Source organism: Pongo pygmaeus, chromosome 11 (assembly GCF_028885625.2).
Source record: "Pongo pygmaeus isolate AG05252 chromosome 11, NHGRI_mPonPyg2-v2.0_pri, whole genome shotgun sequence".
Classification (NCBI taxonomy): Eukaryota; Metazoa; Chordata; class Mammalia; order Primates; family Hominidae; genus Pongo; species Pongo pygmaeus.
Genome location: NC_072384.2, coordinates 70,528,805 through 70,544,081, shown reverse-complemented (window position 1 = coordinate 70,544,081; position 15,277 = coordinate 70,528,805). Strand labels below are relative to the sequence as shown.

The 15,277-nt window shown below is 41.2% G+C and overlaps 1 protein-coding gene across 1 annotated transcript in view; it reads right to left on the bottom strand.

Moving 5' to 3' along the window:
* GORASP2 (golgi reassembly stacking protein 2) overlaps positions 1-14,888 on the bottom strand; it is a 37,911-nt gene extending 23,023 nt beyond the window's left edge. Inside the window, exon 1 of the mRNA XM_054476993.2 lies at positions 14,541-14,888. Coding sequence (XP_054332968.1) covers positions 14,541-14,603 — 63 coding nt within the window. The 5' untranslated portion in view covers positions 14,604-14,888. The remainder of the gene's footprint in view (positions 1-14,540) is intronic.
* Positions 14,889-15,277: the final 389 nt, after the last annotated feature.

The following is a 15,277-nucleotide window of genomic DNA, read 5'->3' as shown; positions in this document are numbered from 1 at the left end:
CTTGTTATCCCAGCACTTTGGGAGGCAGAGGTGAGAGGATCTCCTGAGCCTAGGAGTTCAAGACCAGCTTGGGCAACAAAGTGAGACTCCATCTCTACAAAATATTTTTAAAAAATTAGCCAGGCATAGTGGCACGTGCCTGTAGTCCCAGCAACTCAGGAAGCTAAGGCGGGAGGATTGCTTGAGCCCAGGAGGTGGAGACTACAGTGAGTCATGATCACGCCACTGCACTTCAGCCTGGGCGACACAGCAAGACTCCATCTCACAAATAAATAAATAAATAAGATTTTAAAAGATTATATACAGTGAAAAAATAATAGACTTTTAGAGCCAGACTGAGTTGGTTTTAAGCCATGATTTTGTCCACTTATTAGCTGTGTGAGCTTGGTAAAGTTTATTTACCACTCTGGGCCTCAATTTTCTCATTTGCAAGTAAGGGATAACGCCATCTTCTTCACAAGAATGTTGTAAAGATTCGATGAGTTAAGTTTATGAAATGCTTAGCTAAGTCTCAAGCCTATGATAGAAGGCCAAGAAATCTTAAGCTCATCCTCCTAACTCTGCAATCACCATCTGAGGGTAAATCTTTATAGCTAACCAATTCCTGGACACAACATTATTTTTGCAACCATATTAAATACCTTTTACTCTTAAAAAGAAAAAATAAGACTTGTAAAGTGTTAGCAGGAAAGAGAGACAAACCATTTTCTCAAATGTTGCCTCCCACAAATCAATTCCAGATGGATGGTAGATCTAAAAGGTCAAGGGTAAAACAATAAACGCTGTAGAGAAAAACATAAGAGAATATCTTTGAGACCTTCAAGTTTGCAAAGGCTTCCTAATAAACTGGACACAAAATGCACTAACCATAAACTAAAATAAACTGATAAAGTGAACTACACTAAGAACTTCTACTCATCAAAAGGTATAATTAAGAAAGTAAAAAGATATAATACATATCCAACAAAGGATCTGTATCCAGAAGAAATCTTGAACTACTGTAAAGCATTAAGAAAGACAGACAATAAAACCACAAGATACTATTTCTTGTCCACTGGAATGACCATAATTAAAAAGAGAGTAACAAGCATTGGCAAGGATGTGGAGAAAATGGAACACTCATATATTTGCTGGTGGGAATGTAAAATGGTGTAGCCGCTGTGGAAAACGGTTTGGCAGATCCTCAAAATGTTACACACAAAGTTATCACATGATCCAGCAATTTCACTCCAGGTATACAAACAACCAAGGAAAATGAAAATATATCTCCATGCAAAAACCTGTACACAAATTTCATAGCAGCATTATTCATAATATCCCTAACGTAGAAACAGCCCAAATGTCCCCCAACTGATAAATGGATAAACAAAATGTGGTATACCCATAAGAAAGGATGAAGTACCAATGCACGCTATGACATGGATAAATCTTGAAAACATTATGCTAAGTGAAAGAAGCTAGTCACAGAAGACCACATATTGTTTGATTCAATTAATATGAAATATCCACAATAGACAAATCCATAGAGACAGAAAGCAGATTAGTTGTTATGAGGGGTTGTGGGTGGAAGAATGGGGGAATGGCTACTAATACATATGGGTTTCTTTCTGGAGTAATAAACAGATTCTGGAATTAGGCAGTGGTGATGGTTGCAGAACTCTATGAATATACTAAAAACCCACCAAACTGTATACTTTAGAAGTCTGAACTTTCTGGTATGTAACTTTTATCACAATAAATTTGCTTAAAACAGAAAAAAAGACAACCCAATAGAGAAATGGAGAAAAGATTTTAGCAGAAACTAAACAAAACAGGATACTGAAGTGATCAATAAATATGAAAATGTGCTCAATTTCAATGGTCATCAAGGAAATGCAAATTAAAACCACAATGCAACACTACTACACATCTATCAGAATGAACAAAATTAAAAGGATGAAAAATATTAAGTGTTAGTGAGGATGTAGGACATTTAGAAACCTCAATTACTGCTGGTTAGAATGCAAACTAGTAAATGACTTGGCGATATCTATTAATATTGAAAATATGCACACCTTTTGACCGTATATTCCAACCTTAGGGTATATACCCAACAGAAATGGGTATACACATGTTCTCTAAAACAAATATCCTATAATGTTCATAGTAGCACTATTTATAAAAGCCCCAAACTGAAAACTACAAAAATCCCCATCAACACGTTAATAAATATTGGCATATTCTCTCAATGGCACCAAATACATTAATGACATGAAAGGTCTACAATAATACACATGAATAAATCTCACAAGCAATATCTGAGCAAAAGAAGCCAGATACAAATGAGTATCTAGCACATGGTTCCCCTTATACAAAGTACAAGAACAGGCCAAACTAATCTATGCTGTTAGAAATCAGGATATTCATCCTGTAGAGGTGGGGGTTGTGCAGGATGTCACTGGAAAGGGATAAGAGGCTGGTTACATTAAGTGTGTTGCTTGTGAAAATTCACCAAGCTATACACTTGTGTGCACTCTTTTAATATAAAGCCTTAAAAGATGCTCCCTGTATCAAAACAAGTATATTGAGGTTACACTTTTTCCAATGCTTTTTTTCCCAATTCTTCTTAGGGCCACACAATTTACTTTGACAATTAAGAAACATAATAAAGCAGCTGAAAATACTAAAGAGCAATTATGCTTACAAAATAATAATTATAAAAAGATATATTACCAAAACATGTACAGGTAGAAGAAATTATGAACACACTAACTGGCAGTTGTAAGGTTCAAACTATACATGAGGTTAGCTTACAAAATAAAAACTACAGCAGCGTGAAAGAAATGCTTCTCTCCTAACACTCTCGAAAAAACGGCTGCAATAAACAAGATGATATTTGCTAGACAGTTTTTACCCCTCAACAAGCAAAAATGAGAAGCTTATGATGAAACTGCACAGTAAAGGGGCATCTCTATTACATAAAAAGAAATTTGCATCAATGATTAGAAGCTGGATTTTTTAATCACCAACTTTATAGAAATAATCCCTAAAGTGGTGTCATTCAACTACAGTGGATGATTTCAATAGGTTCTGAAATCAATTTAGTGTGTCACAAAAGACAAGTATCAAAACACAATATCACAACAGAAAATCTGTCAAAAATGCATGATATAATAAAGGCCTATATTCTTCATGAAATGTAATATGTACTGGTTGCAATGGAAAATACATTTTTTGGTTTGAGCTACAATAAAAATAAAGTTAGGAAAAGCTGTCCTACAAGATACTGTTAACACTTTTGCTCCAACAAGTTCCTGGTAAAAAAAAAAAAAAAAAAAAAAAAAGCAATTCACTTCTTGACTTTTCCCTCCACTTCTGATCCTGGATCATTAAAAGTTTTACCAGATTTAGCCTAAACTTTTCTTTTCTTTTAACACACAGACCTAACTATTGCTTTCCAGTGAAGCATTCATTTCTTCTTCCAGAATTAAGAATGTTCAACTACTACTACTTATGCTAGGTTTGGGTCATTTCACATTACTTCTTTCTCTCTTTAATTCTTCACTTGTGGGAGGGAGGAATGGCAGAGTAAGAGGGAAGAAATGTTTGGGTGGAGTTGGGTGTCAGGGGGCATTCTCCCAACTGCATTGGTCTATTGACTTACATACTTTCAGTTGAGGTATACGGACCTTTTACCTTAAAGTAACAAAGAAAGGAAACCACAAGGCAACTTGCAGCACACAGGATATCACCAGACTACATACTGCACTAGGTGATATACAAAGACACACTTATCCATGTTTCTGGCTGATATGTAAATTATCTTCCTTAAGTTTTCTAACAATGAAAATTTTACCATAAAATTGGCTTACTAGAATGTATAACTGTCTCCTTTTTATTACTACACCATATATTCCTTTTCCACACATAAAATGTAGAAAAGCCCCATTGAATGACTATCTACACTATCATCTCGTCTAACACTCTCCCTCTTGTACTGCTTTTAAAAACAGTGGAGATGTTAAACAAGACTAGAAAATAAATTCAATCCAAGCAATACCTAAATGATGACCCACCTCAACTATAAACATAAATCCTCATGCACTATATGTGTGCGTAGGTGATCAAAATGATGGGAAAAGATCTGGGAATGTGATATAATAAAAAGAAATCCTAAATCCTCCGTGGTTATAATAGGCATTTTTTTTAGTGAGGAAGGGTGAGGGAGCTATAGTAGTCCCCGTTATCTGCAGGGGATATGTTCCAAGACCGCCCATGGATGCTTGAAACTGCAGAGTACCAAACCCTACATATACTGTACTATATTTTTTCCCATATGCAAATACTTGTGATAAAGTTTAATTTATAGAGATTAACAACAATAACTAATAATATAAAACAGAACAATCTACCACTTATGAACTGTTTATTTCTGGAATTTTCCACCTGATATTTTTGGACCTCAGTTGACCAAAGGTAACTGAAGCCACAGAAAGTCAAACTGTGGATAAGGAGAGACTACTATATTCTATGTCTGCAAATGGGTAAGTTTCCTTATTTGGGTCTTGATACGAATGTGTGGTAAATAATTCTGCAGTAGACTAGAAGAGTTCAAGCCTCACCTGCTAAAACACTGTCTTCACATGTTCTTCCCAAACAAAGCAAAGTGCATGTTCTCCTGACACTAACCCTGACATAACTTTTAACATTCAAGCAATTTAAAATAAAATTGTAATGGCTACTAAAAGGAAATAAAAACCCATTATTGCACAATAGTTTTACAGAAAAGATCTGTACATTAGAAAAATAACACTGGAAGAAATTGAAGTCCGCTCTAAAAGAAGCAAAAACTCTGACAACTTCTTAACGCATTTTATATTCTTCAAATAACTTAGGGATTTGTTTCTTAGGGAAAGAAAACTTGCTCTGTGATCTTGGGCAAATCAGATTAACTTCTCTGTGCTTCTTTTCTTTTTTTTGAGATGGAGTTTCCCTCTTGTTCCCAGGTTGGAGTACAGTGGTGCAATCTCAGCTCACAGCAACTTCCGCCTCCTGGGTTTAAGTAATTCTCCTGCCTCAGCCTCCCAAGTAGCTGGGATTACAGGCGCCCACCACCATGCCTGGCTAATTTTTTGTATTTTTTAGCAGAGACAAGGTTTCACCATGTTGACCAGGCTGGTCTCAAACTCCTGACCTCAGGTGATCACTGCCTTGGCCTCCCAAAGTGTTGGGATTACAGGCCTGTGCTTCTTTTCTTTAGCTGCAAAAATGAGGAGGCTAACTATGTAATCTGTAAGCCTGAATGACCCACCATGAAAAAACTCTAACTGTTGCTAAGCTATCTATAGATTCTACAATGAAGAAAATCAAATACAGCAAGATCATTTTAATTACATAGACTCTTTCAGCCATTTTAATTAATGTGTGTAGTAACACTGTAGCAATGCAATGAAAAGGATACTGGCACTCCCCGTTTAAAATTAAAAAACAATTTCCTTAAAAATGAGGATCGGAGGAAATTAACAGGCACCATTTAGGTGTGTGCCTAGATGACTAAAATTAATGGGTCAGATCTGACCTCAAACTTACGTTTTAAATAGCAGTAAAGTACAGGTTAGGTACACAGACAAAAAGTAACTGTTGCTTAATCAAATAAAAATACTAAAAATGTTTACAACTACAGTAGTATATTTTAGCTAGTATTGCCACGATACTGGTTCTACACAATAATGCAAATGCTAGTAATAAAGGCATCAGCTAACATTTGAATCCTTATTATATTCCACATTCTAAGTTAAGTGCTTTACATGGAATATCTCATTTAATCCACAGGATAATCAAGGAGGTAGATAGTGTTGTTTTAAGAAAGAGATTTAATAAGGCTCAATTGTTTTCATTATTTTCATACACAGTATCTAATGTGTTTTTTAGTGGAAAAGGTGGAAGTGGCTCTGCTATTATCCGCACTTTTCAGATACAAAGACTGAAGCTTTTCAAAGCAGTTCAAAGGGTTGCTCAAGGAAATAGAATGAAGTGATAGAGCTGGCACTAGAATCCAGTTCCCAAAGGTGGTCTCTGGTGGTTGACTATGACAGTTTCTCAATGTACTCATGTCCACAAAGATAACAAGATTCTTTCCTTCTGTCTTTATTTTTTTTAGAGACAGGGTCTCACTTTACTGTCTAGGCTGGTCTCAAACTCCTGGCTTCAAGTAATACTCTGCCTCGGCCTCCCAAAGCGTTAGGATTACAGGTGACAGTCACTGTACCAGGTGCTTCCTCCTTTGTTTCCCTCCCTCCCTTCCTTCCCTCTTTCCCTTCCCTCCCTCCTTCCCTCTCTCTTTCTTTTTCTTTCTCAAGCTCTCAATATTTTGCCAAGGCTACTCTTGAACTCCTGGGCTCAAGCAATCTTCCCACCTCAGCCTCCTGAGTAGCTGGGACTACAGGCACATGCCACAAAGCCTGGATTTTACTTTTAATTAATTAATTAGGGCAGGGATGTGGCTCACAGCTATAGTCCCAGCACTTTGGGAGGCTAAAGCAGGAGGATCACTTGAGCCCAGGAGTTTGAGACCAGCCTGGGCAATGTGGCGAGACCTTGTCCCTTCAAAAAATCAGCCAGCTGTGGTGGTACGCACCTGTAGTCCCAACTACTTGGAAGGCTAGGGAGGGAGAATTGCTAGAACCCATGAAGTCGAGGCTGCGGTGAGCTGGGACTGTGACACTGCACTCCAGCCTGGGCAACAGAGCAAAACCGGGTCTCTAAAATTTTTTTTTTTTTTTTTTGGGGATGGAGTCTCACTGTGTTGCCCAGGCTGGAGTACAGTGGCACCATCTCGGCTCACTGCAACCTCCACCTCCAGGGTTCAAGCGATTCTCCTGCCTCAGCCTCCTGAGTAGCTGGGATTACAGGCATGCGCCATCACGCCGGTCTAATTTAGTAGAGAGGGGGTTTCACCATGTTGGCCAGACTGGTCTTGATCTCCTGACCTCGGTGATCCATCCGCCTCAGCCTCCCAAAATGCTGGGATTACAGGCGTGAGCCACCGCACCCAGCCTTAAAATTTTTTTTAAAAAAATTAACGAATTAATTAATTTTAGAGATGCTGCTGTTACCCAGGCTGGAGTGGAGTGGCGTGAGGATAGCTCACTGCAGCCTCAAAGTCCTTGATCAAGTGACAATTTTGCTTTTATTGAGACCGGATCTCATTATGTTGCCCAGGGTGGTCTTAAACTCTTGGGCCCCCACCTCACCTCAGTCTCCTGATTGGAGTAGCTGGGATTACAGGTGCATACTACTATGCCCGGCTCAAGCTTCCTTATTTCTGACAATGTGCTTGAGCTTTCTCTCATTGGTGCTTAAAAAAGAGAACGAAACCCCAGAATAATTATCTTCATGCTACAGTAAATTTATTTGCAATGCCAACAGGGAAATGTACAGTCTCTCAAAGTAACTACTTAGGACCATGCGTGGTGGCTCATAAGTGTAATCCCAACACTTTGGGAAGCCAAGAGGAGAGGATCGCTTGAGCCCAGGAGTTCAAGACCAGCCTGGGCAACACAGAAAGATCTCTCTACAAAAAAATTTAAAAATTGGCTAGACGTGGCAGCATATGCCTGTAAGCTACTCAGGAGGCTGAGATGAAAGGATTAATTGAGCCCAGGAGTTCAAGGCTGCAGTGGGCCATGACCACACCACAGCACTCCAGCCATAGCGACAGAGTGAGACCCTGTTTCAAAAAAAAAAAAAAAAAAAAAAAAAAGTCAGTTTCGAAAGCACATATCAAACTTCATATTTCCTAGTTTACATTAGTATTTTATTAGTGAATCAATCAATATATATAATCCTTTCAGTAGAATATTAAAGTAAGCAAAATGAACACATTGATGTTAATAGTTATTCTAAGCTCAATTTTTATAAAATTTGTAGAGGAATTATTAAAAAGCCCTGTTAGTATCTGACCCAGAAGGCAGAAGAATCAGTGTTGTACACTCTACTACTTACTGAAACCATAATTAACCACTAACAGCAGATCTCCCCCAGTGAGAAATCCTGAGGATGATAGTGCAGGCACTAAAACACACCTCATCACATAAGTATGAAAGCATATACAAGCCGGGCGCAATGGCTCACGCCTGTAACCCCAGCACTTTGAGGCTGAGGTGGGTGGATTGCTTGAACTCAGGAGTTCAAGGGCAGCCTGGGCAACATGGCAAAAACCCATCTCTACCGAAAATACAAAAAATTAGCTGGGCATGGTGGTGTGTGCCTGTAGTCCCAGCTACTGGGGAGGCTGAGATGGGGGAGGATCACTTGAGCCTGGGAGTTGTAGGCTGCAGTGAGTGGAGACTGTGCTACTGCATTCCAGCCTAGAGTGAGACCCTGTGTCAAAAAAAGAAAAAAAGAAAAAAAAAAAAAAAAAGAGGTGGGGGGTTGGGGGTGCTGGGTGCAGTGGCCCCCACCTGAAATCCCTACACTTTGGGAGGCTGAGGTGGGCAGATGACTTGAGGTCTGAAGTTCTAGACCAACCTGGCCAATTGGGTGAAACCCTGTCTCTACTAAAAATACAAAAATTAGTTGGGTGTGGTGGTGGGTGCCTGTAATCCCAGCTACTTGGGAGGCTGAGGCAGGAGAATCACTTGAACTGGAGTGGAGGAGGTTGCAGTGAGCTGAGATTGCGCTGCTGCACTCCAGCCTGGGTGATAGAGCAAGACTCCACCTCAAAGAAAAAAAAAAACTGTATATAAACAACATGAAACTACTAATTTGTTCAAAGCCTATTAATATTAGAAAAAGTTTATGTTCAATGATATAATTCCTAAAAGTATCCCAAGATTTATATACATTGTATTCCATGGCTTTAATAAACTGAGATATCCTGATTCCTACATTTGAAAGCAATTTAAAACTATGTTTATTAAACAACTTCTGGGCCTTTTATTAGAAAAGATCAATTTTGGGCCGAGCACAGTGGCTCACGCCTAGAACTCCAGCACTTTGGGAGGCCGAGGCCTGTGGATCAGCTGAGGTCAGCAGTTCGAAACCAGCTTGACCAATAGGGTGAAAGCCCGTCTCTACTAAAAATACAAAAATTAGCCGCGCACGGTGGCAGGCACCTGTAATCCCAGCCACTCTGGAGGCTGAGGCAGGAGAATTGCTTGGACTTGGGAGGTGGAGGTTGCAGTGAGCCAAGATTGCACAACTGCACTCCAGCCGTGGCAACAGAGCGAGACTCCGTCTCACAAACAAACAAACAAACAAACAAAAAAAAAGGAGAGATCAATTCTGGGGGCAGGGTCAGACTCTTCAGGTTTCACAATTATAATTTTATATATAGAAAACAATACCAAATAACCCTACTGTTTTCTTTTTACACATTGTTTCCAGAATGAGTGAGAAGGGAGCCAGAGTGAGATTTCTGTGTTAGGGGATGAGGTAGGGCGTGGTGGCTCACACCTGTAATCCCAGCACTTGTCGGAGGTGGAGGCGGGTGGATCACTTGAGGTCAGGAGTTCGAGAACAGCCTGGCCAACATGGTGAAACCCCACCTCTACTAAAAATACAAAAATTAGCTGGGCGTGATGGCAGGTGCCTGTAATCCCAGCTACCTGGGAGGCCAAGGCAGGAGAACCCGGGAGGTTGCAGTGAGCCGAGCCGCGCCATTGTACTCCAGCCTGGGCAACAAAAGCGAAACTCCATCTCAAAAAAAAAAAAGGGCATGAGTTTCAAAAGTTTGAGAAAGAGTGTTAGAAGAATAAAGAAAACAATGACTATTGAATATCAGAAATTTGTTTTTTCAAAATAAGTACTAAATTGAAATCCCATCGCAACAGGATTGCACGTAGGTTAGTTAGGCACCATTTAAAACGAGCAGTACCTTTGGGAGACCTCATCGCTGACAAAATAGAAAAAATATATAAAAAGAGCAGTTCCATATGATAGTAGATATGGTCTAGGCATTACATTTTCGATAGAAGTAATTCCACTTCGATAGAAGTGACTACACTTGCAGTCACTTGCTTCTCTGAGAACACCTAAATGCTGCCCAGTCTGCAGCAAATAGCTCAGAAGATAAAAACCTGTTATTACACTGGTGACACACTTCATGTCAATGACCCTTCCTTCAAAATATCCATCACCTCAAAATCTCTCCCAGAAGAAAGCATGAGAAAGAATGAAAATGCAATTTTCCATGTCTCCACACTGGTGTGAATACTTGCTCCAGAAAGTATGCCCTCAGCTATTCCCCATCTCAGAGTTTGTAAGTGTGCAACAGAATATGAATATTTTAATTTAAAAGCAGGTCCTATAATAGGCATCTGTGAGGTCACTCCAAAAATTTAATTTTGTGAACTATGTCACTAATAATTTTTTAGACAACCTTGTTTATTACCTTTCAGCTTTATTTTCCTGAGCACTCAAATGTACCTGCACATACACAGGGTGTTTGAAACACAATTTTGAGCGAATGTATAGCATTCTATCTGTGGTTAGGCCCTGATTTGTTTAACAATCTCTCAGCTGTTGGATATTTTGGTTTAATTTAATTTTGAAAATGGTCTTGTTGGGTTCACTTGATAATTAATGGAAAATGTAGGCAAAAATTCGATATTAAACATAGTTCATATGTAGGGGGTAACTTACAATAACTTCAAAAACTGAGAAGCCCTAACATTTTTCCTGCCTTACATTAGGATTGGAGGACCAAAATAAAAGTGCCATTCATAGTGAGCACAAATCTGACCCACTATATAAGGGAATCTGAAATGCTATTTTTTAAAAAAAGACTTCTACACAAAATTTTAAATCCTCCACTAGGAGTCCACTTGTTTTTTAAAACTAATTTTGCATATCTACACTTTGGGTGACTATACAAGTATTTAATGATCACTTCAGAAATCCTAGAAAATACATTAAAGTTAAAAAAAGTCACCATCCACTAATAATTTTTTAGACAACCTTGTTTATTACCGTTCAGCTTTATTTTCCTGAGCACTCAAATGTACCTGCACATATACAGGGTGTCTGAAACACAATTTTGAGCGAATGTATAGCATTCTAATTGTGGTTAGGCCCTGATTTGCTTAACAATTTCTCAGCTGTTGGATATTTTGGTTGTAATGTTAACCTCTTAAGATAACTTTTGGCCATATAGTCCTTGAATACGTCATATTATTCAAAATCTTTGTGAAACATGGCTAAGGGGTGATGTTAGGCCCAGGAAAAAAAGGAGACTAAGAGAAATACTTCAACAGTATTTGCCTTTAGATGGTGGGATTACAGGTAATTCAGGTTCTTTGCTGTACTTTTTTACCATATCCAAATGTTCTCTAATGGACACATGTTGATGATCAGAAAACAATGTAGTTATTTACTAAAATAAAGATCAACATTTATACAGACAGCTACCATTAAAATTCAATACAGTAATCTGGGAAAAGGATGTATGTTATGAGAAAACAAAAAGTAGGATTTAAGGTTGTAAATATGTACTTATAATAACAGAAGACTAGATAACCAAATGTTCAACACCAGGAGGTACTCCTTAACCAATCTATGGTACAACAGACTACCCTGAGCTAACTGAAAGCATGAAGCAGATGGCCACTTGCTACTACAGAAAGACTGCCAAGATAGGTCAACAACTGAGAAGACTGAGGTGTGCAACAGCATGGATCATGATTACAAGGTAACAAAAAGAAACAAAGAGAGAAGGGTGGGAGAAGAAGAGACTCTTTTTTTTTTAAAACGAAGTCTCACTCTTTTTGCCTAAGCTGGAGTGCAATGGCATGATCTCAGCTCACTGCTACCTCCGCCTCCCAGGTTCAAGTGATTCTCCTGCCTCAGCCTCCCAAGTAGCTGGGATTACAGGTGTGCACCACGATGCCCGGCTAATTTTTTATATTTTAATAGAGATGGGGTTTCACCATGTTGGTCAGGCTGGTCTCAAACTCCTGACCCCAGGTGATCCGCCCACCTTGGCCTCCCAAAGTGGGGATTACAGGTGTGAGCCACTGCGCGTGGCCAAAGAGACTTTTTTATAAGCATAAAATATATCTGAAAGGCTATGTAAGAAACTGTCCACAGTGGTTACTCTGGAGTAGGGATAAGAAGTTGGGTACACAATATGATCACAATCTGAAAATATGCACTCATACATAGAGAATACATAAAAAGGAACTACACTGCTCATAGCAGAACTTCTGAATCCATTTAAAGGCTGTCCCCTAAAGATTTTTAGATGGACATTGAAAAATAATGAAAAAAATGGAAAGCTCAATCTATCTGAATTATAGGGACTCATGAAATCAAAAGACAGCAGTGGATATAAATGTTATTATAATTGGTATTTCAAAACCCAGTCAATCATATTAAGTTTTTACTACAACAAGATTGGCCAGGGAATTGGTTATTCAAGAAAACTAACTTCTAATTAAATCATTCTAGAACTTGTTGAATATGGGTGATTTTATTCAAAAATTTCCTGCCACAGTTAGTTACTCTAGTTTACAAGCTTGGAAATCTACCAATGAAATATATCGCTGTCCATTTAGGCAATAACAAATGAAAGGAAGACATTTTTACAAGTTAAGATTTAACATAGCACTTTTCCCTCTAAAAACAAAGAAAACCAATTACAGAATCGGGGGCAGAGGGTCTTAGGAACGCAGACACAAAATTCTCCTAAACTAGATCATTACTATTTTAAAGCTCTCTTTAGTAAAAGTCTAACTAAATAAGAATTATTTCATCATGTGCAACATTAATGCTCCAGATGCAGATTGGTAACTAAGGTTGTCCCTAGTTTTTCTAAAAATCAGATTTATAGATTAATAACATATCTGCACTACTGAATATGTATGAATGCTGTTTCACTTGACTGCACTTACATAAAGAAAATACAAACTCATTTTATGTCGGAATGTAGTCACTAAGTTGGAATCCTTTTGATGTGTATGGCTTTCTTTCAAACACGCGAGTTTTTTTTTTTTTTGCTTGTTAACACTAATGTGTTTTACTGAGTTTCCTTGAGTGCATGTATTATAAAAATATCACGAATCCCCAAGGATTCATGACCACAATCGGTCACTGTGAGAAAGAGCTGGTAATACTGGGTAACATCCCAGGGTAGAGAACTCAAAATCAGACCAGATAATACAAAGAAAAGCACAGCTTTCACCTCACATTTGGGAACTGACAATTCTTCCATTTCCTCTCTCAGTTTGGCTCTTCGGTGTTTGGTTAGCAGAAGGGGATAGGAAGATAATACGGTTTATTTATAGGCTCCCTTTTCCTTTCGGGGAAAAAAAAAATCACCCGTTCCTACCAAGAGTATGGTAGAGGAGGGATTTTTAGTGTAACGGAAAGGCAATAGACACGATAATCCTGAAGATCAGAAAGATGATCTGTCTCAGCCCTATCACCTAGACAGCTGGGCAATTTAAGAATGTTGTCTCACCTAAAACAGGGGACCCAGGGCAGGAAATAAAGGTAGCACCAGGAAGTGCCCTCTCTTACTTTCAGTGAAAACGTTCTCGCCTGTGAGGAGCTAATATTGAGTGACACTCTATTACACCCCTCAATGGCGCTACGCGCTGCGGCCACTCTGTTGACAGTTCTTCATGTTAACACTCACACAGGTGTCACAGCAAACAACCATCAATGCTACTTCTAAAGTCGCCCAGTTCCATGAGGAAAAGACCACATGCTTTGTACCACCCAGGCCCAGGCCGTTCATAGGTAGGAGCTTAGCTGACGCCTTTTGAGATACTATGTTTCTCTGCGTCCTGGAAGTTAAGCTAGGGTTGTTTTCCTTTATATACTCCGATTTTTAAAAAAAATTCCTCTGCACCACCTCTTTACCACTGTGGATCTAAACCTTAATCTAAACCACACCCTCAGCAATCGGAACAGAACGGAAGTTCCCACTCCAGGAAATCTTGAGGAGGTTTGGGAGGGTCAGGAGTGGCACGGGAAAGGAAAAGTCTGGTCAAAATCAAGTCTGTTTAAGTCCGTCGAACCTACTTCCAGGTCATTTCGTTTTCCGTCTCCTGCCCCGCTGGTCTTTCAGGCCACTCGGCCGGCGCCGAGGTGATTTAACACCTGCCGCCGCAGGCCCCGCCTCCGGACTGCGGGTCGGGATCCCTCTCCTAGGAAAGCGCAAAGGCTGCCTTCACAGTCACCACTTTGCAGACGTTGCCTCCGCGCCCTTCCTAACTTTGGAAGCTAAAAATGAGGGGGGGTGGAGGAGAGAGAAGGCCGTGCGGAAAAGAGCAAGGTTGTCCCCCCTTCCCAGGGCCGCCCCCGGCCGAGTCGCGGGCAGCCGCCTCCAGCTCCAGCCCGTCCTCCTACAGCCGCGGACCCCGTGCACAGGGCGCTCCGCGGAGGCGGGATGCGAGCGGCCTCCGGAACCAGCCTCAGCCAAGGCAGCGCCCGCGACCGCTGCTGCTTCGCGGGATCGGGCCTGGCTGCCCCGTGAAGGAGCCCATGGGGGCCTCCGCCTCCCCGCGGCCGGCCCCGCCTCCAGCCCGCAGCTCCCCGGCCGCCGTCGGAGCCCTTACCCGCAGAACGTGGTAGCCTTCGGTGCCCCCGCCTGGGATCTCGACGCTTTGCGAGGAGCCCATGGCGGCGGGCAATCGGTGTGGCCGAGCCGGGCGCCGCGCTGCTCCCGCCCCCAGCGCACCGCCCGCTCTGCTCCTCCGCGTAGCACTTGGGACGTGGCACTCGCTGCCGCCGGAGAGCCGGGCCGCACAGCCCGCCGGGAGATTGTCTCTGCTGCAGCCCGGGCCGCTGCGACGCCGCAGACAGCGCCACCTGCCGCGAGCCACTGGAAGGGGCCCGAGCGCGCGCGGGCCGGGAGGGCGGAGAGGGAGGGCCGGAGGAGAACTGAGAGGCACCGCGTCGTGCTCGCGAGAGAACAGAAATGCGCTTACCCCGGCTTTGGCGCCTTGCTACGGCGCCCTGGATTGGACCAGATTTATGCAGACGCGTTCCCGCTCGCCGGAAAGAGCAGATACTTGGTTGCAGGTCCCCCTGGTGGCCAGAGGCGGGGAAAGAGCTGCTGATGAATAGCAGCGAACTCAACACACACCAAGCTCTCTGTTCTCCGGGCTCAAAATCATCCCTACCTCAGCCTCCCGAGTAGCTAAGACTACAGGCACGCACTACCACGCCCAGCTAATTTTTCTGATTTTTTGCAGAGATGACATCTCACTATGCTGCCAGGCTTGTTGTGAACTCCTGGGCTCACATGATTCTCCCACCTCATTCTCCCAAAGTGCTGGGATTATAGGTGTGA